Raw genomic sequence first — 24365 nt, forward strand, 5'->3', positions numbered from 1 at the left:
AGGATTTTGTAGAAGACTTCTTTGCCGTCACGTCCAGCAGCGTTCAGGGGACCAGAGAAGAGGCTCCCTCATCTGATCCCTCTTGGTAGAGGTAACCAAGATTTTTATCATTGTGACCATGGTTCTTTCAATTTCTATCTTTCAGTTGTGAGTGTTCTGCATTTTGTACTGAAGTCATAGACGATGAATAAGGGAACATCTCCACATAAAATGTCGTTCACACCTTTTATTCATGATCACATCTGGGGAAAATACACCAATTGTCTTTCTTTGCCAAGATTGAGTTTGTCATTTAGCTAAGTTTAGAACGGACATTTAGCTTAGTTTCAGGTTCTGTTCTTGATGCACAAACATTACATAACATTTTTCCTGAATAAGCGTTGTAGTGTAACCAGGGGGAGGCCGATGATTTATGGATTTTGGTCAATCTACACATAGCGATGAAGTTATTCAATACTTATCCCCAACAAAATGTACAATCTAAGTCAAAATGAGATCCATCAGCAGGTGTGTTCATACGTCTCCTCTCGTTCACGTCAGAGGTGAAACCCGCTTTCATGATCAAGCATGTTTTGATTTATATTCTGATGCGGAAGATTTCAGATTTCAATCAGTTATAAAGGCTATGTGTATTAAAGTTGTATCTTCTGTTTATTTCTGTAAGGAAGAAGAAGTCCAGCTATACAAGGACAGGCAGTGGCAAGCTTCTCTCTGTTTCAGAGCAAAACAGAAATATAAAGAAATTGGCAGGGTAAACACCTTGGTTTTGTTATGCTAAAGGTGTTGGAGGCTGGCAAAGGTCCCAGACCTGAGGAAAGACTCACAAGGCAGCACCAACGCATGTTTGATCAGATTTAGACAGATGGGATCAAAGAGAAGAGGTGCTCTGAGACTCTGCTGCTCAGATTGTTCTCAGGCAGTTGGTGTCTTGGAATTTCCTCACAGCTAAAGTCATGATTAGCTTTAGACATTAATCTAATAAAACATCATGGCATCATTATATTTTACCATTACAATTAATTTCTAATGTGATTTGTCTGATAAACATTCAAATTGACTGTCAAACATGAATTAAAACTCATCTCATCTTGAGCATCACTGATCAAGTGGGAGAGGCACCACATCTCATACAAATGTCCCCCAGTTTAAATCTAACATGAGGTCACTTGACTGAAGATTAGAGACACGGTAATAACATAAACATTCTTATTTTTGTAAATGGGCCCAGTTACACTGATATTTGGGACAAAATGAATGAACATTCACTTCTTTTTCTGGAGATCTTTCATGAGAAATTTCTCACGTCTCTGGAGGATTTTGTAGAAGACTTCTTTGCCGTCACATCCAGCAGCGTTCAGTGGACCAGAGAAGAGGCTCCTCATCCGATCCCTGCTGGTGCTGATAGCCATGATTTCATCATATTTCGCCTGGGAGACGACTCCTTCAGCGAGAAGATCATCCAAAATGGCCTCAACGTTGTTCACTCTGTCGATCAGCGCAGCTCTGTGTTCATCCACAAAGTCTGACTCTGTGGAAAGAAGAAACAATGACTCCACAACGACAGAATATCAAACTACCAATACGCTGCACTCGTCTGCTCCTTTCATTGCTCTGCAGCATGTGCTGTGTTTGGAGAGCAAGTTGGACCTGTTCTAAACATCCAACCGTGCAGCAACACAGAAATGAGGCTCAATGGGGACGTTCTGGATTTCCTAAACAATCGGATCAGTGGCTGGTAATTTAAATTAGTAAAGAAGACGTTCCACTACCATCTTGTGCCGTGGTGTTCAGAGCGGCTGCTCCGGCTGAGGGAGTCGCAGCTGAAACAAATGGATGGAACATTAAAATAGTTTTGTGATGGAGCAGTGTTCTCATACACACAACAAAGAGATCGCCTCTCAGGGGGACATTTTGACATCTAATAGAACACTAAGAAAAGTCAAATTTCCTGCACTTAAATGTTCCTTCTTCCTAATCTTCCTAATTTTGAAACTCATTCTGCGAGTTGAGGTCAGCTTCACAAATGTAGAGTAAAGCAATGTGACACAGGAAGATCAATCCTGGTGGTTTGAATGATGAGGTATCTTATTTATGTTAATTCTTTAACATGTCTCTCTTTTATACAGCTGTACACTTTGTTATCAGATTTGTACAAAATGTTTATTGATGTACGGTTTAATGTTTCGGTGAGCTAAAAATAATCCACTCGCCAAAAGTTGTATTCTGTCATTTTGAACTTGCTAGATGACCTAATACCTCAAATACTGTATCAAACTCAATGACAGGATGAAAATCGTCAAATTTGATTAGAAACTCATCTTTTCCACGGTCTGACATCCAAAGTGCAGTTCTTCTAAATACAAATGATTAGAAATGTCTTACCATGTGTTTGCCTACTGTCGTATTCATCTGAAAATAAAATGCAGAGGAAAATAAAATACACTTAAAAGGATTTTATTAACAGACTGTTCAGGCGCTGCGGATGAATTCTTCTTCTATCACATGAAACTGACCTTTTCGAATTGTACAGTTCCACACTGTTTGATGGTCTTTTTTATGGTTGAGCACGAGTTCAAAGTCTGTGTCTGGATTTTTACTGTAGACCTCGAAGAAATTTGGGCTTCTGCTGTCATATTGAAGCTTTAAGTTCTGTCCAAAAAAGGGAAGGAAGTTAGACTTTGATGTTGTGAAGTTTGCATCTGTAAAACGTTTTAAAATAATGTGGCATCATTCTGTCATAATTTCCCTATTTCTTCAATATATATTAATAAGAGCTTACTTAAGAATCTTAGTTTACTCCAGAAATAATCAATAAGTTATGAAAATACCTCAGGAATGATTTCTGAACCCTTTAAAACTGCATTTAAGATGAAACGATTGTTCATTTTCAGAGAAGTATTTGGATGTGGCTTTTTGATGACTTTGTACCCATCAGATATTTGCCTCCTGTCCATTTCCTGTAGAAAAACATAAACCCTCTCAACACAGGTCTACTGATGGTTCTCATTCACTCTGAATGTCATTGTTATCTGTGTTGCCAGTAAGAGATGAAAGTACCTGCTGCAGACCCGGATCACGTGGGATCAGGTACACATGGAGCGTGAGGAAGGCCGTGTTGGTCTTGTATAGCAACACGTTACAGTTTATTCTCACTGGAATGCCGATTCTCAGCAGGACCGCTCGAGGGGAGAAAACAGGCTCAGACAGCTTGACGTGGGACGCTGTGACCTGGGACACTTTTTCCACATCATCTCCACAGTCGTCTATGTGCAGGACTGCAAACTTGTCCAAAATCTCAGGATTGTCGTCTGTACAAAACAAAAGCAAAGAGAAAAGGACTTTATCTGATTGTACACGTGCTGTCTGAAGGTTTTATGTACAAATTGTCTTCATGTCCACTTACCGATGCAGATCCAGTGAGGCAGGTACACTTCATCTAACTTCCCAGTAACCACTGTGATGTCCATCAGGGGACCTGCAGGCATGTATTGCAGGCTTTCCATCCTCTCCATGGGTTCCTCCCACGGACAAAACTGGTACTTAAAGCGGACCTTTCCATTACACATCCAGCGCAAGCCAGAGATGCTGCATTCATAGTTTCCTGCTTCAGACTGCAAGCTAAACATGAAAAGAATACATGCACAAAATTACTGTATTCTGCAATAAGGTATAGAAGTTTACTTGTGCTTTTAATTGTCATATTGTGTTGTTATAAGCAGTAACGGCACAGAGAAAGATGTGCGCTTTCCTTCAGTGAAAGAATCCCAGGAAATAAGCTCATTTGTTTCCCTATTGCTCCAATGTTTTACCTGTAAGTTGGAGCATCGTTTGCATCCTGACTGTTCACCTCAGGGTCAAGTTTGGTCCATTCACTGGATTCCTGCTACAGAGGACAACGATTATGGCAAACACACAGTGATGTGTCTCCACATGAATCAAACAATGTAAGAAATTACCGTCATGCTTCCACCCTCCACTGAGTCCGAGCTTTCTGAGACACCTTGAACACAAATTTGTTCCAATTGTGGTAAGTTAGTTTGAATAGTTGTTTGTCCTTGTGTCTGTTAGGAATTTTAGTATAAGTGCACCCCTAGTGGTGAGAAGTATGTTACATGTAGCAATGTTCAGTGTAGAAGTGTAGTTTGTTTGGTGTTAGATAGTAGATATTACATTTGTATTTTAAATGAAGTGAATACATTATAGACAATAACAATGTATAGTCATGTAAATCATATAAATACATGTAAAATATATAAATACACATTAACATCCTGTCATGATGTAATGTTAAAACCTGGGGACGGAAGCTAATTGCCGTCCTTTATGGATTTCTCCCATCTTTCCCCAGAAGAGGGTTTTTGATGGGAGTTTTTTTCCCTGTCAGGTATTAGTTAAGCAATTGTATGCAAAGTATTGCACCAGATAAACTGTGATAAATCAATAAGTACTGGGATCTTAAGACAGCCCCGGGGAATTTAAAAAGCTGAGCTGGAGAAGGATCTGGCAGAATCCTCCTGTGAACCAATATTGATGGTCATATGAGACTTGGACCAGGGGACTTCTCTATTTCGCGAAATATATTACTATTCACGTTGTATTTCACTTTGATAATTGTATTCCTTATCACTTTGTTTAGATATTAAATACTTTTTGATTTTTAAAGTTCGAGCCAGGTGACTCTTTTGATTCATCGTAGCGTGATCTCCCTCGAGGGGCTTCAGAACCCAACATGTCTGCCCAACAACTGGCTGGTGACCAGTCCAGGTAGAACCCTCACCCCAAACATCTAAAGTTAAATCCAAGGGCCATTGAGGCACTCTGGGATGTGGTTTACGCAGACACCAGAGTCCACTCAAAGGTTAATGAATTATTTATCCAAAAAACAAGGAAGCCACAAACAAAAAGAAGAAAGAAACTGACAGACACGCACACACACACACACACACACACACACACACACACACACACACACACACACACACACACACACACACACACACACACGTGGTCAGACACACAGACACACACACACACAGTCAGACATATACATACTTAGATCTTGCAGGATGTTCAAAGGTTTCTCCTTGGAAGCTCCCTGAAGGGTTAAAAGTAATGAGAGTACATTAATGTAATATCTCCATTGTAGTAATGAAACATTAAGTAAGTCATTAAAGTATTCTAACAACTTTTATTTAACACATCAAGCGCATTGATGCTGACGTGTTTTCGAGGCCTGGCAAGACTCTGTGGGAGAGGTTCAGGGGAACAGTGCAAGGGGTAATTATCAAAGCTGTAACCTGTTGCTCATCAGCTCTCGTCCTCTCAGCCAGGAGAGAGACAGAAAGCAGATGCGCTCATTGATGCACACTGACCTGTGTGCACTGAGCATCTAATGTGAAGTTTTCTTTAAAATAAAGAACGTTGGTGTCAACCTGAAGGCGTGTAGACGTGTCGTGTGTTGAAGAGGACCCGTGAGTAGCACTAGTTTCGGCTACAGGTACATTTTGTAAAATCTGAGTTTGAGATTAGTGTATGTGCTCATTTCTGCAGCATCATCACAACACCATTTGATCCACTTTGACACGAAAAGCAGGACCGAGTCACCTGATCACTGGATCTCATCAATTATACAGCAGATGTGATATTATTGGTTTAAAAGCTGTTCACTGTTAACATGAGGATCATTTTCAACCTGTAACAATTATATGAAAGCAGCGTTGTGTAAAAGGTGTTTTATGTGATTATACTCACACTCTGGCCCGAGAATATTAGTTCCCCTGAGAAGAACGAAATCACAAAGTGAGACATTGATCAACAGATTCAACATCAGATTCGTCAGATTGAGTTCCCTAAAAATAAAACATATGAATAATACAATGCATTTATTATTTTATGTTTGTGTATTCATTATGTCGATATCTATCTTATCTTACCTTGGATTTCAAAGTTGGTTCCTGACTTCAGCTCCAGCCCTACCCAGTAAGAGAAGTTTCATTGCAAGAAGTTAGAAAATAACCGAGATTCTTAATACATAAATGTAGGCAATGTGCTCCTTGGACTTTTCAAAAAAGGTATTAAGTTTCGGGCTGATATGATTTTTGGTGTATTTTAGTATAACCACTAGATTATGTTTGTGTATTCATTATCTTACTTTGGAGTTGACATGTGGTTCCTGACCCGCTCTCCTGCAGGTCTTCCCAGTACATCCTCTTTAACACCTTCCTGGTCACCTCCACAGACTGTTTGTCGTAGGCCTCCATCATCAGCTTCACCATCTCCACTCGGTTTGACGTCTCTAATCTCTGTCTTGGGATTCTTACGTAATCTTTCTCAACTTCAGTGTACTGCAGGTGGTGTTTAAACTTCTTGAGGTCCTTGTCACTCAAATCTTTCAAAGTTTCCAAAAGACTCTCCTGAACTGATGTCATGGTGGATTCCTGATGGATTAAAAGTAATCAGAGGGCATTAGTGTAACATCTCCCTTGTAGTGTTTTAGATCGTATTAAATAATACCATTAACCATCTGTTCCCTCAGGTTCATAGGGACAAACCTCTCCACCCTGATAAGGTGAAGGTCCCTGGATTATAACTAAAGAGCTCAATCTCAAAGGCAATTTAAAACACTTGGTTTGGTTGGTGTCATAATATTTAATAATATGTATAAAGAACATGATGGTGATCAATCAGCACGTATTAAATGGGAGTTGTGATGTTTGACTCACGCTCTGTGCAGCTTGATGTTGAGCTCGTTCTCCCACCGTCTCTCTCTCTCTTCCACTCGCCTTCACTGGTTGAGCACCAAAGGAGAAGAGACACTTGAATGCTTTGATTACAAACAGCGTGACTGCGTATTGTACCTTAAACTTTACAGACTCCAAGTTGATAACAACTTTCTCTTTTTTATCTATGACTTACCTTCACATATTGTGTGACTTCTGCCCATTATCACTAAAACCTCACAGGTTAAATCCAGAGAGTGAAGGCCTAAAGTCTGCAACATCAGATCCATTACTGATTCTCTGTCAGATGTTCGTCTCAACATCAATGAGAATGGATTATTCTGTGAGATGATCAACGTGAGGATCTTCTTGAATTTCTCCCAATAACTAAAATCCGCCTCAATTTCCCAAAGTCGACGTCTAACAGCTGCTTTACTGGCTGCCTGAAAGAAATGTATATTTATTATAATATATAATACATTTAACTTATTTGTAATTGTATGAATGTGACAGATGTTGCGTTACTCACTCTCTGTATCAGTGCAGGTCTGTGTTCAGAGGAGAGTTTCTCTGAGGAGAAAAGAAGTAAAAGTCATGAGTGACTCATCTGACAAAACATATTGGTATCAGGCAACAATTTAGAAAAATAAATAATACATATAAAATGATTAATATTCATATTATTCATAATGTAAAGAGAAGGACATTATGAAACGGCTTAGGATATTTGTGAAGTAGCAGTTTAATGGTTTTAGGTTGGTTGTCCTTATTTTCTTACTTTGGGGTCCTGATCTGCTGTGTGAAAGATACTGAACCAGATCAATCCGGTTCATCTCATGTAAAAACGTCTCTGTTTGCCACAGAGAGTGTTGACCATGGGTCAGCACCATTACAAACACCACGTCCTGCACATCTGTTGCCTCTGACATCAACCATCTGATGTCAGAAGTGATCTTCTGGTAGTGAGTTTCCCTCAAGAATGAATCCTTGAACTTCTCCAGCTCCCCATCAGTTAAATCCTTCAGCGTTTCCAAAAGCAGCTCAATAGCAGACGCCATCGTCTCCACCTGGTGGATTCAAAGCAGAGAACAACTGTGGATGTGGTCAAATGATTTAGCCACATCAAACAAGGCGATGATACGATAATATTTGTACATATGATATCAAGTACACTACCTGTCAGTTGGTCTTGTTCAAATCGAAAAATAGCTGTTTTGTTTAAAGTAGATCTAAATGACTTCCAATTTCTGTTTTTGAAAGATACAAGATAATCACTGTACAACTATCTAAATGTTAGATAAATAGAAATATGATGTCATTTCCCATTGCTCCCAACTCCAAGAACAAGTGGGACAAACAACATTTAAATCAATCAATAATGTGCCTTTATAGGAATAAAATAACATAAATAATTTTAACAATATAATGTGATATATCTTACTTTTTCTCCTGTGCACTTATTTCAGTAAACTATTATTCTGATTATGTTTGAATCTACATTTTCTGTTGATCAACTCATTGATGAACTGTTTGAGCTTCAGGTTGAAGTCAGACAGAAGAGACATTACTCACTTCAGGAATCAGTCCAGGCCAAAGTTCACCCAAAGAGTGTTCTTCTGAGGAGAGAGGAAGTCTAGGTCATTGATTTGAACACTAATGTTGAGAAATGATCACTTAATAAACAGAATTACTTGTTGTCTACTGAATGACATCATTAAAAAATAAACTGCTGGTCACACACTGTCCATTTTAAACTGTGTAAAAAAGCTTCATACACTGAAAGTCAAATTAAAAGAACTACAGAGCTTTAAGGAATCCAATTTTTTAAAGTTCAATAATTAATATTTGTTATTTTCTTCCATATTTGTGTCGTAAGATTATTCATTTTTTTCAGGAATTAACACCAAATACTTTAGCTGATGATTCGTCAGCCACAACACAATTCATGACCATTGTGATTATTGTAATAAATGCTCTGTGTGTCCTGAGTAGGATACTGAGCCTTTAATATGTCGGTTTCAGATGTGAGGAGTGAAGCCATGGTCACAGACGAAGGAAAACAAAGAGGAAACATGGTGAGAATTGACCCTGATACAGGTGGATTCTTAAAGAAAACATTTACAGCTTAAGAATGAACAAAATACCTTTGTGTCCCCAGGTGTGCAGCCTCTGCACCAGATCAGTCCTGTTTATGTCCACTAACACCTCCTTGGTCACCTCCACAGACTTTTGACCCCACGTCTGCACCATCACGTCCACCAGGTTCTCTGCAGTGTGTAAACTTTGCAATCGTTCCCACAAGTGTCTTGGAAAGCCGCACAAAGAGAACTTCCACAGCAGCAGCCAGTTGAATTTCTTTATCTCTTTATCTCTCAAATCATGGAGGGTTTCCAAAAGCAGCTCTCTAACGGGCATCCCTGCTTCCACCTGCAAAATATGCAATTATGTGTTTGTAAAGAAAGCTTTTACCTATCGAGTCACATGACCTGACCTGTGTAATCCACACTTCTCAAAAGGCTTCATATAAATAAGGATTTACTCACTGGCTCTTCTGTCCTCCTGAGCTCATCGATGAGATGTGGCTCATGTTCCTCCAGGAGTTTGTAGAACATCTCTTTTCCTTCTCCTCCGCTGACTGGCAAAGGCCAACGAAAGAGCTCCTCCATCTTCTCCTGAGAGGTCGGCAGAGGCTTCATCTGATCATAACTATATTGTGAGATTATCTCCTGGCGGAGGAGCTCATCCAAAATGGGTTTAATGTTGCTGACTCTCTTGATCAGCTCCACTCGATGTCTTTCCACAAAGTTCTCCCCTGAGGACAGAGTGAAAATTAATTTCTTTGGAAGAGAAGTTTCATTGCAAGAAGTTAGAAAATAACTGAGATTCTTAATACTTAAATGCAGGCAATGTGCTGCTTGGACTTTTCAAAAAAGATATTAAGTTTCTGGCAGATATTATTTTTTGTGTATTGTAGTGTTCAACATTTTAAAACAAGCATCACCCATACAACTACACACATACATCTTTCTTTACAATGACATTTAGTTAATAAATGTAGACATTTAGTTTAGTTCCGCATAACAACAGGATTGTGTCTTTGTATTTATTATCTTACCTTGGGTTTCAAGGTAGGTTCCTGACCCGCTCTTCTGCAGGTCTTCCCAGTACATCCTCTTTAACAACTTCCTGATCACCTCCACAGACTGTTTGTCGTAGGCCTCCATCATCAGCTTCACCATCTCCACTCGGTCTGCCGTCTCTAATCTCTGTCTTGGGATTCTTACGCAATCTTTCTCAACTTTAGTGTACTGCAGGTGGTGTTTGAACTTCTTGAGGTCCTCGTCCTTTAAACCATCCAGTGCTTCCAAAAGACTCTCCTGAACTGATGTCATGGTGGATTCCTGATGGATTAAAAGTAATCAGAGGGCATTAGTGTAACATCTCCCTTGTAGTGTTTTAGATCGTACGAAATAACATAATTAATGTTATTTTTGCACGTAATCACTTAATACAAAGATACCGTAAATCCTCAAATAGTGGCCGGGGCTTTTATTTACATAGGCCGAACAGCGCACCGGCTTGTATTAGGGGCAGGCCTTTATTTCTTACTTACCGGTATCTTCTGTTATAGAATTGTATTATTTAAATAAAATAATGGCCATAATTACAGTAGGCTAATATCATTCATTGCATATGCGTTCAGCACTTCCTGCAACCATTTACCGATAGGCTGCCGGTAGAATGAAACCGGTAGACCTATGGCTAATCAACTTTCTGGAGACTAACCATTTAGAAATTAATCAGTAATAAACCATAGTGTCAGTCTTAAGTTTATCGCGTATAGCGCTTTATTTGCAGTGTCCTCCTCGTCGTTCTCCTCATCCTGGGCTACTTGCGTGCGGTTCTCCTCCCCCCGCTGCCGGAGCTGCGTCAGCGCATCCCTACCAGCGGCGCATGGCTGTCCTGCTTTGAAGCAATGGATGAGATCATCTTCACTCCCGTCATCTTTCAGTGTCAGTCCACAAACTTTGACGGACTTTCGGATCATGTCCTTGTCCAGCTTCTCCCAGGCAGCGACCCCACTAGTTCACGAGCAGGTGGCGGGCAGGGCTCTCATGTTACCTCCAGCAGTGTATTCTTTACTTTTACATTTTTTTACCCCGGCCTGTATTTGGGGCCCGGCCTTTATTTGTTCGTATCGACCGCGCCCCCGGCTACTATCTGAAGCCCGGCCACTAATTAAATCCCGGTCTTTATTTGAGGATTAAGGTACACTAATATCTGTTCTATTTTTTGTTTTACGCTATTTTGTTATATATATATATAATATACTGTCATCTTTGTATCTCCTCCCATCTCATCTTATTAGTTAAACAGGGCTGGGGGGACAACAGTTTCAGCAGGGGACTCCAAACTTCACTTTTCCAGCCACATCTACCAGCTCTGACTGAGCTTCTCATCCTCTCTAGGAGAGACACCAGAAACCCTCCTGAGGAAACCCATTTCGGCCGCTTGCATCCGTGACCTAGTTCTTTGGGCCATGACCCATCCTTCATGCTCAGAGGTGAGGTTGGGAACCAAGATTGGCCAGTAGATCGAGAGCTTTGCCTTCCAGGCTCAGCTCTCTTTTCCTCACAACGTTGAGGTAAAAGAGAATTCAATATCATATGTGCTCATTTCTGCAGCATCATCACAAAACCATTTGATCCACTTTGACACAAAAAGCAGGACCGAGTCACATGATCACTGGATCTCATCAATTATACAGCAGATGTGATGTTATTGGTTTAAAAGCTGTTCACTGTTAACATGAGGATCATTTTCAACCTGTAACAATTAAATGAAAGCAGCGTTGTGTAAAAGGTGTTTTATGTGATTATACTCACAATCTGGGCCGACAATGTTTGTCCCTCTGAGGAGAACGAAATCACAAAGTGAGACATTGATCAACAGATTCAACATCAGATTCGTCAGATTGAGTTCCCTGTAAATAAATATACAAATAATTCATTGCATTATTTATTATGTTTGTGTATTCATTATCTTACCTTTGGTTTCAAGGTAGGTTCTTGACCCCCTCTCCTGCAGGTCTTCCCAGTACATCCTCTTTAACCCCAGCCTGGTCACCTCCACAGACTGTTTGTCGTAGGCCTCCATCATCAGCTTCACCATCTCCACTCGGTCTACCGTCTCTAATCTCTGTCTTGGGATTCTTAGGAAACTTTTCTCAACTTTAGTGTACTGCAGGTGGTGTTTGAACTTCTTAAAGTCCTCATCATTTAAATCTTCCAGTGTTTCCAAAAGACTCTCCTGAACTGATGTCATGGTGGATTCCTGATGGATTAAAAGTGATCAGAGGGCATTAGTGTAACATCTCCCTTGTAGTGTTTTAGATCGTATTAAATAACACAATTAATGGGTTTTTTCCACGTGATCACTTAATACAATGAGACAATAATATCTGTTCTGTTGCTGAATTTACATTCTTCAGAAATATACCGTCATTTATGTATCTACTCTCATCATATCAGTTTAACAGGGTCGAGGGGCATGTTAGTAGATTTAAGATTAAGATTTAATTTTGTGAAGTCTGAGTTTGAGATTAGTGTATGTGCTCATTTCTGCAGCACCATCACAACACCATTTGATCCACTTTGACACGAAAAGCAGGACCGAGTCACCTGATCACTGGATCTCATCAATTATACAGCAGATGTGATGTTATTGGTTTAAAAGCTGTTCACTGTTAACATGAGGATCATTTTCAACCTGTAACAATTATATGAAAGCAGTGTTGTGTAAAAGGTGTTTTATGTGATTATACTCACACTCTGGAGCGTTCTATACCATCGTCTCTCTGAGGAGAAAGAAATCACAAAGTGAGACATTGATTAACAAAATCAACATCAGATTCGTCAGATTGAGTTCCCTGTAAATAAAAAATACAAATAATACATTGCATTATTTATGTTTGTGTATTCATTATCTTACCTTGGAGTCGCAATCTGGTTCCTAACCCGCTCTCCTGCAGGTCTCCCCAGTACATCCTCTTTAACATCTCCCTGATCACCTCCACAGACTGTTGGAGGTAGGCCTCCATCATCAGCTTCACCATCTCCACTCGGTTTGCCGTCTTTAATCTCTGTCTTGGGATTCTTAGGAAACTTTTCTCAATTGGAGTGCACTGCAGGTGGTATTCAAACTTCTTGAGGTCCTTGTCGTTTAAATCTTCCAGTGCTTCCAAAAGACTCTCCTGAACTGATGTCATGGTGGATTCCTGATGGATTAAAAGTAATCAGAGGGCATTAGTGTAACATCTCCCTTGTAGTGTTTTAGATCGTATTAAGTAATACCATTAACCATCTGCTCCCTCAGGTTCATAGGGACAAACCTCTCCACCCTGATAAAGTAAAGGTCCCTGGATTATAACTAAAGAGCTCAATCTCAAAGGCAATTTAAAACACTTGGTTTGGTTGGTGTCATAATATTTAATAATATGTATAAAGAACATGATGGTGATCAATCAGCACGCATTAAATGGGAGTTGTGATGTTTGACTCACGCTCTGTGCAGCTTGATGTTCATCTTGAGCTCGCTCTCCCACCGTCTCTCTCTCTCTCCCACTCGCCTTCACTGGTTGAGCACCAAAGGAGAAGAGACACTTGAATGCTTTGATTACAAACAGTGTGACTGCGTATTGTACCTTAAACTTTACAGACTCCAAGTTGATAACAACTTTCTCTTTTTTATCTATGACTTACCTTCACATATTGTGTGACTTCTGCCCATTATCTCTAAAACCTCACAGGTTAAATCCAGAGAGTGAAGGCCTAAAGTCTGCAACATCAGATCCATTACTGATTCTCTGTCAGATGTTCGTCTCAACATCAATGAGAATGGATTATTCTGTGAGATGATCAACGTGAGGATCTTCTTGAATTTCTCCCAATAACTAAAATCCGCCTCAATTTCCCAAAGTCGACGTCTAACAGCTGCTTTACTGGCTGCCTGAAAGAAATGTATATTTATTATAATATATAATACATTTAACTTATTTGTAATTGTATGAATGTGACAGATGTTGCATTACTCACTCTCTGTATCAGTGCAGGTCTGTGTTCAGAGGAGAGTTTCTCTGAGGAGAAAAGAAGTAAAAGTCATGAGTGACTCATCTGACAAAACATATTGGTATCAGGCAACAATTTAGAAAAATAAATAATACATATAAAATGATTAATATTCATGTATATTCATATTATTCATAATGCAAAGAGAAGGACATTATGACACAGCTTGAGATATTTGTGAAGTAGCAGTTTAATGGTTTTAGCTTGGTTGTCCTTATTTTCTTACTTTGGGGTCCTGAGCTGCTGTGTGAAAGATACTGAACCAGATCAATCCGGTTCATCTCATGTAAAAACGTCTCTGTTTGCCACAGAGAGTGTTGACCATGGGTCAGCACCATTACAAACACCACGTCCTGCACATCTGTTGCCTCTGACATCAACCATATGATGTCAGAAGTGATCTTCTGGTCCTGAGTTTCCCTCAAGAATGAATCCTTGAACTTCTCCAGCTCCCCATCAGTTAAATCCTTCAGCGTTTCCAAAAGCAGCTCAATAGCAGACGCCATCGTCTCCACCTGGTGGATTCAAAGCAGAGAACAACTGTGGATGTGGTCAAATGATTTAACCACATCAAACAAGTGATGATACAATAATATTTGTACATATGATATCAAGTGCACTACCCCTCAGTTGGTCTTGTTCAAATCGAAAAAAAAGCTGTTTTGTTTAAAGTAGATCTAAATGAGTTCCAATTTCTGTTTTTAAATGATACAAGATAATTACTGTACAACTATCTACAAATGTTAGATATATAGAAATATGATGTCATTTCCCATTGCTCCCAACTCCAAGAACAAGTGGAACAAACAACATTTAAATCAATCAATAATGTGCCTTCATAGGAATAAAATAACATAAATGCATAAATCATTTTAACAATATAACGTGATATATCTTATTTTTTCTCCTGTGCACTCATTACAGTAAACTATTATTCTGATTATGTTTGAATCTACATTTTCTGTTGATCAACTCATTGATGAAAAGTTTGAGCTTCAGCTTGAAGTCAGACAGAAGAGACATTACTCACTTCAGGAATCAGTCCAGGCCAAAGTTCACCCAAAGACTGTTCTTCTGAGGAGAGAGGAAGTCTAGGTCATTGATTTGAACACTAATGTTGAGAATTGATCACTTAATAAACAGAATTACTTGTTGTCTACTGAATGACATCATTAAAAAATAAACTGCTGGTCATAAACTGTCCATTTTAAACTGTGTAAAAAAGCTTCATACACTGAAAGTCAAATTAAAAGAACTACAGAGCTTTAAGGAATCCAATTTTTTAAAGTTCAATAATTAATATTTGTTATTTTCTTCCATATTTGTGTCGTAAGATTATTCATTTTTTTCAGGAATTAACACCAAATACTTTAGCTGATGATTCTTGAGCCACAACACAATTCATGACCATTGTGATTGTTGTAATAAATGCTCTGTGTGTCCTGAGTAGGATACTGAGCCTTTAATATGTCGGGTTCAGATGTGAGGAGTGAAGCCATGGTCACAGACGAAGGAAAACAAAGAGGAAACATGGTGAGAATTGACCCTGATACAGGTGGATTCTTAAAGAAAACATTTACAGCTTAAGAATGAACAAAATACCTTTGTGTCCCCAGGTGTGCAGCCTCTGCACCAGATCAGTCCTGTTCATGTCCACTAACACCTCCTTGGTCACCTCCACAGACTTTTGACCCCACGTCTGCACCATCACGTCCACCAGGTTCTCTGCAGTGTGTAAACTTTGCAATCGATGCCACAAGTGTCTTGGAAAGCCGCACAAAGAGAACTTCCACAGCAGCAGCCAGTTGAATTTCTTTATCTCTTTATCTCTCAAATGATGGAGGGTTTCCAAAAGCAGCTCTCTAACGGGCATCCCTGCTTCCACCTGCAAAATATGCAATTATGTGTTTGTAAAGAAAGTTTTTACCTATGGAGTCACATGACCTGACCTGTGTAATCCACACTTCTCAAAAGGCTTCATATCAATAAGCATTTACTCACTGGCTCTTCTGTCCTCCTGAGCTCATCGATGAGATGTGGCTCATGTTCCTCCAGGAGTTTGTAGAACATCTCTTTTCCTTCTCCTCCGCTGACTGGCAAAGGCCAACGAAAGAGCTCCTCCATCTTCTCCTGAGAGGTCGGCAGAGGCTTCATCTGATCATAACTATATCGTGAGATTATCTCTTGGCGGAGGAGCTCATCCAAAATGGGTTTAATGTTGCTGACTCTCTTGATCAGCTCCACTCGATGTCTTTCCACAAAGTTCTCCCCTGAGGACAGAGTGAAAATTAATTTCTTTGGAAGAGAAGTTTCATTGCAAGAAGTTAGAAAATAACTGAGATTCTTAATACTTAAATGCAGGCAATGTGCTGCTTGGACTTTCAAAAAAGGTATTAAGTTTCTGGCAGATTGATTTCTATGGTTGGGATTTTTAAGTATTGCTTTAATTGAAGTATTTTAACACAAACATTACATGTTTTATAGTATAAGTGACTTATATTTTAAATTTGATGTTTCTATTTTTTTTCTTTAAATAACAGATTTACAATTTCAAAACTTCAAACTACATCTGGAAGAAATATTTTTGCAGTTATGAGATGTTTCCCTTTCAAATGTCATTCTGTATTTAGGTATTAGGCCTAGTTCAGCATAACGACTAGAGGCCAGTGAGAACTGGTTCATACAGATTTTATGTTTTATTGCAGCAACAAAAAATTATATTGCGTACAAATTGTTGATCTTTTTATTTGTTGAGTTGCTGGAAGTTAGATATTTATACTCAGCCAGCCCAACTGTTAATAATGAGGTCTGACAGTCAGAGAGGCGTTTGATTGGATGACATCATTCTACCTGTGCAGCCTCCTTCCGCCATGGCATCAACACCAGGTGATCCGTGTGAGGGTCTCGCAGCTGAAACAAACATCAGGTAAAGTGAAATGACTTAATGATGGAACGTGTTCCCAACAAATTAATTAAGGTTTAAACATAAATTCAAAACAAAAAATGAATGGCAACATTGATGCTCTTTAAAAGCATGTGTCAACTTGTTTTCTCATGTCTTTAATTTAAGCAATAAGGTACGAGAGGCCGATAAATACAGCTTGAACTGTTACATTATTGAAGAACTGCCTGTGATGTTCACTGTGGAACTAGGCCGCCTGTTGATATACACTCACCTAAAGGATTATTAGGAACCTCATACTAATACTGTGTTTGACCCCCTTTCGCTTTCAGAACTGCCTTAATTCTATGTGGCATTGATTCAACAAGGGGCTGAAAGCATTCTTTAGAAATGTTGGCCCATATTGATAGGATAGCATCTTGCAGTTGATGGAGATTTGTGGGATACACATCCAGGGCACGAAGCTCCCGTTCCACCACATCCCAAAGATGCTCTATTGGGTTGAGATCTGGTGACTGTGGGAGGCATTTTAGTTCAGTGAACTCGTTTTCATGTTCAAGAAACCAATTTGAAATGATTGGAGCTTTGTGACATGGTGCATTATCCTTCTGGAAGTAGCCATCAGTGGATGGGTACATGGTGGCCATAAAGGGATGGACATGGTCAGAAACAATGCTCAGGTAGGCCGTGGCATTTAAACGATGCCCAATCGGCACTAAGGGGCCTAAAGTGTGTCAAGAAAACATCCCCCACACCATTACACCACCACCAGCAGCCTGCACAGTGGTAACAAGGCATGATGGATCTATGACTCATTATCAGCAGAAGATGACAGGTATGCAGAGACAAAGCAGATGTTATCTAGATATTTTTGTCCATATCCACTCCCCCCCTTTTTTGGTAAGTGGGAGAATTAAGATTTAGTTTTTCCTCCCAGGATTATAAACCTGGGCCTGAATGCATCAGTGCCGATCTCATCATTGAGCCTCATGGTGGTGGCTTCTAAGCACATGGACTCTGGTTTAGTGCTGCAGTAGGAAGTATGAACAGAAACCAGTAGGTCCATTATGGATTAAATGTAGTGCTGTCCAACGACTAAAATATTTAATCACAATTAATCACATTTATGTCAACTCAAACTAACTAAAACTCAGTTAATTCTAAATGTTTTTTCCATATTTTTTTTTAACTCTTAACACGGAAAAGTGGATTGGCTTGATTTATGCAAATGTTTTATTTTTAAAACAAAATAAAATGATAAAGTGTACATTTCAGGTAAACAAGGACTCAGCCTATAGTGCAGTTAAACCATGGCTTAATATTTTCTTTTTGTCAAGTTTGCTGTGAACAAAGCAGTCAGGCCTCTTATTTCAGAAACAATGAACAGTTACCAATGAAAGGTAAACCTACTACTTCTTTGCTTTCAGCCAGCTTCTCAAACAGACAAACCTGTTGACATTTTCAGGCAACAGTCACATATTGACGTATGTGATGTACATGATATCTTTGCACCTACCTTCTGCCATCGTATTCACATCCGTACCTGCAACTGAGTGACTGTAAAAACAAAAATAGGGAAAGCAATACTTTAAATGTATGTATGTATGTATGTATGTATGTATGTATGTATGTATGTATGTATGTATGTATGTATGTATGTATGTATGTATGTATGTATGTGGAAGAATAAAATAAAGGACAGTAAAGGAGTGTTGGAGACTCATGAACAATGTATCACGTGTCAAAACCAACTACAGGAAACACCAACCAAGAGGAACTCACTGGGCGAGGCAAAGGGCTTTTTTTTATTCAAAAGTTAAAGCCCTTCAAAATGTTCTGCATAAGCTAATTTAAGTGACCCATAGTGACAAAATATATAAACTTTTATAAGGTACCCACCACAGTCTTACCATCATAGGAGGAAGAGGTAGAAATAGTAAAGTCATGTTAGAAATAAGTAGAAACACTATTGAAGTGTCTGCTGAGTTGACCACAGTCTGTCTGTCTGTCCTTGTGTTCTTATATTTGTATACATTCTCAGTTATGTCTTATCAAAAAGGAAAGTCAAAGCAATGCTTGGTACTTGGGTTTGATACATTGTTATTAGAAGGATTAAACTGTCATCAGTTTAATTAGTTCACTGTTTTCACACATTTTTACACATTTTAAGCTTAAGAGGAAGTTAAAGCTATGAAAGTGAAAGACAAAAAAATCCATTTTTTTTTTAACTCCGTTTCACAAACCCTTCTAAAACAACTCGTAGCTGCAGCTCATTCTTTATCTGATGCCAGAAAATCACCCAAGACTTTAGTCGAAGATTGCTCCTCTTTTGTTCTTACCTTCCGTTAACGGGTGTCTCCTGTTATTTGCCTTCTTGTCACGGTTCTACTTGGCTCCCGCTTGTCAGTGACGTCACGGGGCGGAACAACACAAATGTGTAGAAATCCCACAAAAATGAAAAGGAGGACAAATTAAACACAAATGAAGAAGGTCCCGCATACCAGCTGGGAAGAAGACCTTTGAGTAGCATCAATGCATCACTTGTTTGTGTCTCCTGCTCGCAAGTAGTATTCAATAAATGTGCTGTTTAATGATTTACACCGGTGTCTTTCACAATTATTTCTAGTGACAGTAAGTCAGTAAGTCAATAAAACAAAAGCTGTTTTTAAGAGACTGAGAAGTGCCACATTTCACCGATTCACTAATTAAACTCTTTGTCAAACTGAAACGCTCTGCATTTGAATGAAACTAGTGTTTGGCTTTACATGATTTTGTATTGCCACAACATCTGGGCGGTAGTGGTTAGAAAGCCGGATCTTGAAAGTGAAAACAACATTTTAAAAGGATTTAAAAGGATTCCTGAGACGAGGTTCAAAAAGTTTTATTTTACAAAAGGCAGCAAAGTAAACTCACTCAGAGGAAAAAATCCTCTGTTCTATCCTAAATGGTTAAAAGGTTAATTTTCAAAATAAAACAGGATATCACGAGACAACATAGACACGAGACAAACTGATTAGCACCTGTAGGAGCCATAAATGTTTTCTTTATATTTTTTGCTTCTTATAAATGTTACTTTGTGGGTGTTGGTTTTGTTTATTGGTTGTCATGGGACATGGGTGTAGCGGTGGGCGTGTGTGGTGCGCAAGGGGATGCCTAATTAAACCCTGCCTGACACCCGTGCGGGTTCAGTTTGGCGTCGGGTGAGGACGGGGGAAGGCGATTCTTTGTGTACCGCACTTCGCACACCACATGGACTCCATATAAAACCGGTTATCTAACGTGTTGCTCTACCTTGCAATCAGAACGACTATTGGAGTCGTGGAAAGCTATGGAGAGGAATAAACGGAGAGAACGGGAACAAGTGTGTGGACAGAGGATTTTTTGGTGCGCGTAAACAAGTTCATCTCCCCCGCCTTAGCCCACTGCGGCTTTTAAACGAGTTGGTCCGTTTGGATCCAGTATAGCCGCAACAGCACCGCTTCTTGGACATGACGCTGAAGCAGAACAAGTGTCCTGTAAATGAAACCGTCTCCTGTGCGTACTCTGTAAGGGACACAGACACACACAGCTCCAAAATCAAAGGTTAAACCTGCATTCATGATGAGCATGTTTTAGTTTATATAAAATGTATTCATTCCATTAGGTCTTTGTGGTATAAATATGTGATGGTGAGAACTTGATTGTCTGATAACATTTGAATGAAACTTGAATTAAAACTCATCTTGAGCATCGCTCATCAACTCACTTAAATGTCACTGAAGGGGAAACAGCTGTTTTAATACTAACGTCAAACATATTTTAATAGATTAAATTGAATAGATTCCATGTTTGGTTCAAAGTGGAACCTATAGAGCGAGAGTCATCGATTTCTCTTGAGATCATCCATGAGGAATCTCTCATTTTCCTCAAGGATTTTGTAGAAGACTTCTTTGCCGCGACGTCCAGCAGCGTTCAGTGGACCAGAGAAGAGGCTCCTCATCCGATCCCTGCTGGTGCTGATAGCCATGATTTCATCATAACTCCCCTGGGAGACGACTCCTTCAGCGAGGAGATCATCCAAAATGGCCCCAATGTTGCTCACTCTGTCGACCAGCGCAGCTCTGTGTTTATCCACAAAGTCTGACTCTGTGGAGAGAAAGATAAACTCATCTAGAAGATGACATCAAAAATGTTTGGATTCATTTGGGTGTCATCTAAAACCACAGATTGGGTTGTTTTCCAAAGAAAAGATTTAAATTTAAACTAATTTAATATATATTGACAGCAGACAAAGCTGACCTTTTACGCGCTCTGCAATCAAAATTGCACTTATTAGTTGGAATGCTTCAAGCATTCCAAGTATTGTTCTTCTAATCTTTATTAGTTGGAATGCTTCAAGCATTCCAAGTATTGTTCTTCTAATCTTTATTCCGCCTTATTCATCTTCTTCATATTATTAGTTGGAATGCTTCAAGCATTCCAAGTATTGTTCTTCTAATCTTTATTCCGCCTTATTCATCTTCTTCATATTATTATTCTTCTATTTCTTCCGCCGCACCTTTCAACTCCTTCACACTTTCAGCTATTAAGACCATTCAAATATTAAAATGTTCAGCTCATTCAGGGGAGGGGTGCTATGACTTTTCAGCTTTTTAGCTCTTATAATTGAATTAATATAAATTAATATCTTCAACCTTTTTAACATGGTTTCCTAATGGATTAAATTTTCAAATCCTTTCAAAACTTCTTCAACTTTCAACTTTTTCAGCTTTTCCAATCTTTCAGCTAGAGACACCATTTAAACTTTAAAATGTTGCCACAAGTCTTAACAATTTCATTAAAAAAACAGCTTGTTGATATCTATTATAGTTTTTTCATAATCACTAATTATGTTTCAGTAGTTTTGGGGTTTCTTTAGAATTTAGAGTGGAGTTTTCCGGATTGTCCCGCGATTTAGAGTGAGCGCCGTGTCAGGATTCAGTAAAAAAAAAAGAGGCACTTTTATCTTTACGGCCACAATATTCACTTTTCAGCCTTCATTTAAAAAGAAAACATTAGCCGTGCTTGTGCTGGTTGGACTCGTATAAGTTTGGAATCTCAGAGTTATTTACTTTTTGCGTGAGGAGCCTGATTGTGAGACAAAGTCTGCCCCGAGCCCCATAAGCTTCCATACAAATCTGGCGACATTTAAAAAAACAAAAACACAGCCGGTACACTTTTTGTAAACGGCTGTTTGAGCCGTTTTAAAACACATAGAGACATAAAAACTACACTCATGCGTTTGGTAGGGTCTTGGGTCTCTCAAAATGTCATAATTTTTTGGCTACCCCATATAGTTTTGCTCCAAGAAGCATTTGTTTGAGGTGTGGATTTTGTCTAAATCTCTTCACTCTCTTCGCCGTGAGCTAATTAGCGACCAGCTGTTGATCGATGCCCATAAAGACGTAGCTCAGGGACGTGCAGGTTTAACCGTGGTTAGATAACGGTACGTATGGACGTGCGTGTCGTGAGTTGGGACGGAGACCCGGGATGAGCAGACCGTAAGTAATGTGGAGGCTGGACCGTAAGATATTTGAGACATGTGAGAGCCATAAGTACTAGAGTGCTAGCTAGCTATACTGCTAACGAGGCTACTCCCCGCTGGAGACTTAAACCGTGGGTGTGACGTTGTTCCTTCGGTGTTGTCATTAAGCTGCAGGCACGTGAGTTTATTTTCTTACGCGAGTGATACTATTAATAACCTTTTCGCGGACCGCAAGAAGGTCGTAGGTTAATAAGCACGTCAAAAGTTACGGGGAGTGGCGTGACGTTGTTCCTTCGTGGATTGAGCTGCAGATACGTGAGTTTGTTTTCTTACGCGAATGACAGGAGATCGTTTGGTCTTTATTTTACGCAACAAAGCGTCAACTTAATATACTATTAATAACCTTCATCGGACCGCAAGAAGGTCCGTCAGTTAATAAGCACGTCAAAAGTTACGGTGGACCAGCCGGGGTTAGGGGGGAGGAGGGGGTCCGCTGGTGGGCGAAACTGCGCACTGAGGAGTGAACAATTGTAATCGAGATGGGGGCTGTAGTATTTGTGTGTCTCCACTAACATGTAATTGTCCAAGTGAAACACGTAGTACTTGTATTAGTCATTGGCGCTGTAAGCGTCCATGTTTATTTCACAAAACCGCGCATCTTTATGACATCATCAAGACATGACGGTTAACTTATCCGGAAGTATCCAGGAGCGTTTTTGATGGCACCGCCACGAAGCTTTCAGTAATTTCTACACTATTTGCAAACTTTTGAGGCACTCACCAACCATGCAAAATGTTTTTATATTTTATTTTGACTTGTTGCCAGGATCTTCTCCTGTCTTGTTTATTCTGTGCACATGGGCAGGTGCCACTGTGTATGGTAGGATGTGTCATCAGTGTATTAATGGGTGAGAGATGTCATCTAGTATTAAAGCGCTTTGAGTTGTCAGAAGACTAGCAAAGCGGTGTACAAGTTCATTAAGTTTGAATGAAAAAGATTCAGCAATGTTTAGAAGTAATTTCAGCTTTTATTATTTCTGTGATTTCAAATTCATAGAAGCTTCTCCCATTTCAGTTTTTTTGCAATTGTTTCAAGTTCATTTCAGCTTTTCTCATTTCTGTATTTTCAGCCATTTTTAAATGTATTTCAGCTTTTTCCATTCTTTCAGCAATGTTTTTAATAATTCCAGCTTGTTTCATTTCTGTACTTTAAGCAACTTTTTGAAATTAATTTCAGCTTTCTGCATTCCAACGCATTTTCAGCAGGAAATGCATTTTCTAGTTATTCTTCTATTTCTTCCGCCGCACCTTTCAACTCCTTCACACTTTCAGCTATTAAGACCATTCAAATATTAAAATGTTCAGCTCATTCAGGGGAGGGGTGCTATGACTTTTCAGCTTTTTAGCTCTTATAATTGAATTAATATAAATTAATATCTTCAACCTTTTTAACATGGTTTCCTAATGGATTAAATTTTCAAATCCTTTCAAAACTTCTTCAACTTTCAACTTTTTCAGCTTTTCCAATCTTTCAGCTAGAGACACCATTTAAACTTTAAAATGTTGCCACAAGTCTTAACAATTTCATTAAAAAAACAGCTTGTTGATATCTATTATAGTTTTTTCATAATCACTAATTATGTTTCAGTAGTTTTGGGGTTTCTTTAGAATTTAGAGTGGAGTTTTCCGGATTGTCCCGCGATTTAGAGTGAGCGCCGTGTCAGGATTCAGTAAAAAAAAAAGAGGCACTTTTATCTTTACGGCCACAATATTCACTTTTCAGCCTTCATTTAAAAAGAAAACATTAGCCGTGCTTGTGCTGGTTGGACTCGTATAAGTTTGGAATCTCAGAGTTATTTACTTTTTGCGTGAGGAGCCTGATTGTGAGACAAAGTCTGCCCCGAGCCCCATAAGCTTCCATACAAATCTGGCGACATTTAAAAAAAAAAAAACACAGCCGGTACACTTTTTGTAAACGGCTGTTTGAGCCGTTTTAAAACACATAGAGACATAAAAACTACACTCATGCGTTTGGTAGGGTCTTGGGTCTCTCAAAATGTCATAATTTTTTGGCTACCCCATATAGTTTTGCTCCTAGAAGCATTTGTTTGAGG

At 39.2% G+C, this 24365-nt stretch overlaps 3 protein-coding genes across 3 annotated transcripts in view; all 3 read right to left on the minus strand.

The window, feature by feature from the left end:
• Positions 1-221: 221 nt before the first annotated feature.
• LOC134132888 (uncharacterized) lies at positions 222-9527 on the minus strand. The gene is made up of 20 exons (XM_062565699.1): positions 9263-9527; positions 8864-9146; positions 8292-8335; positions 7498-7786; positions 7249-7289; positions 6916-7162; positions 6723-6787; positions 6152-6437; positions 5934-5972; positions 5752-5777; positions 5053-5095; positions 3957-4000; positions 3810-3883; positions 3404-3618; positions 3058-3308; positions 2829-2957; positions 2514-2649; positions 2383-2409; positions 1770-1820; positions 222-1528 (listed from the first exon to the last, which is right to left on the minus strand). Exons 1-20 carry the CDS (start codon positions 9413-9415, stop codon positions 1263-1265), a joined length of 2709 nt encoding a protein of 902 aa, XP_062421683.1. The 5' UTR covers positions 9416-9527; the 3' UTR covers positions 222-1262.
• On the minus strand, positions 9496-19159 carry LOC134132874 (uncharacterized). The gene is made up of 16 exons (XM_062565539.1): positions 19088-19159; positions 18265-18305; positions 16697-16756; positions 15848-16116; positions 15449-15731; positions 14877-14920; positions 14073-14361; positions 13814-13854; positions 13481-13727; positions 13282-13352; positions 12711-12996; positions 12548-12576; positions 11768-12053; positions 11606-11631; positions 9835-10120; positions 9496-9512 (listed from the first exon to the last, which is right to left on the minus strand). Exons 2-16 carry the CDS (start codon positions 18272-18274, stop codon positions 9496-9498), a joined length of 2244 nt encoding a protein of 747 aa, XP_062421523.1. The 5' UTR covers positions 18275-18305; positions 19088-19159.
• Positions 19160-19614: 455 nt separating this feature from the next.
• Positions 19615-24365, minus strand: part of LOC119197336 (NACHT, LRR and PYD domains-containing protein 1 homolog) — a 214248-nt gene continuing 209497 nt past the window's right edge. The window contains exon 11 of the mRNA XM_037453547.2: positions 19615-20873. Coding sequence (XP_037309444.2) covers positions 20608-20873 — 266 coding nt within the window. The 3' untranslated portion in view covers positions 19615-20607. The remainder of the gene's footprint in view (positions 20874-24365) is intronic.

Source organism: Pungitius pungitius, chromosome 11, assembly GCF_949316345.1.
Source record: "Pungitius pungitius chromosome 11, fPunPun2.1, whole genome shotgun sequence".
In the NCBI taxonomy this organism is placed as follows: Eukaryota; Metazoa; Chordata; class Actinopteri; order Perciformes; family Gasterosteidae; genus Pungitius; species Pungitius pungitius.

Bases quoted from the DNA above. Each gene is read 5' to 3' on its own strand.
- LOC134132874 (XM_062565539.1), bottom strand. The intron at 11,632-11,767 runs GTAAGATAATGA...CGTTCTCCTCAG, and splicing joins AACCTACCTTGAAACCAAAG to AGGGACAAACATTGTCGGCC. The intron at 10,121-11,605 runs GTGAGTATAATC...TTAATCCATCAG, and splicing joins AAACATTGTCGGCCCAGATT to GAATCCACCATGACATCAGT.
- LOC134132888 (XM_062565699.1), bottom strand. From the start codon at position 9,415: ATGAAGCCTCTGCCGACCTCTCAGGAGAAGATGGAGGAGCTCTTTCGT. The intron at 7,787-8,291 runs GTGAGTAATGTC...TGAATCCACCAG, and splicing joins GGCCTGGACTGATTCCTGAA to GTGGAGACGATGGCGTCTGC. The intron at 5,973-6,151 runs GTAAGATAATGA...CTTACTGGGTAG, and splicing joins AACCACATGTCAACTCCAAA to GGCTGGAGCTGAAGTCAGGA.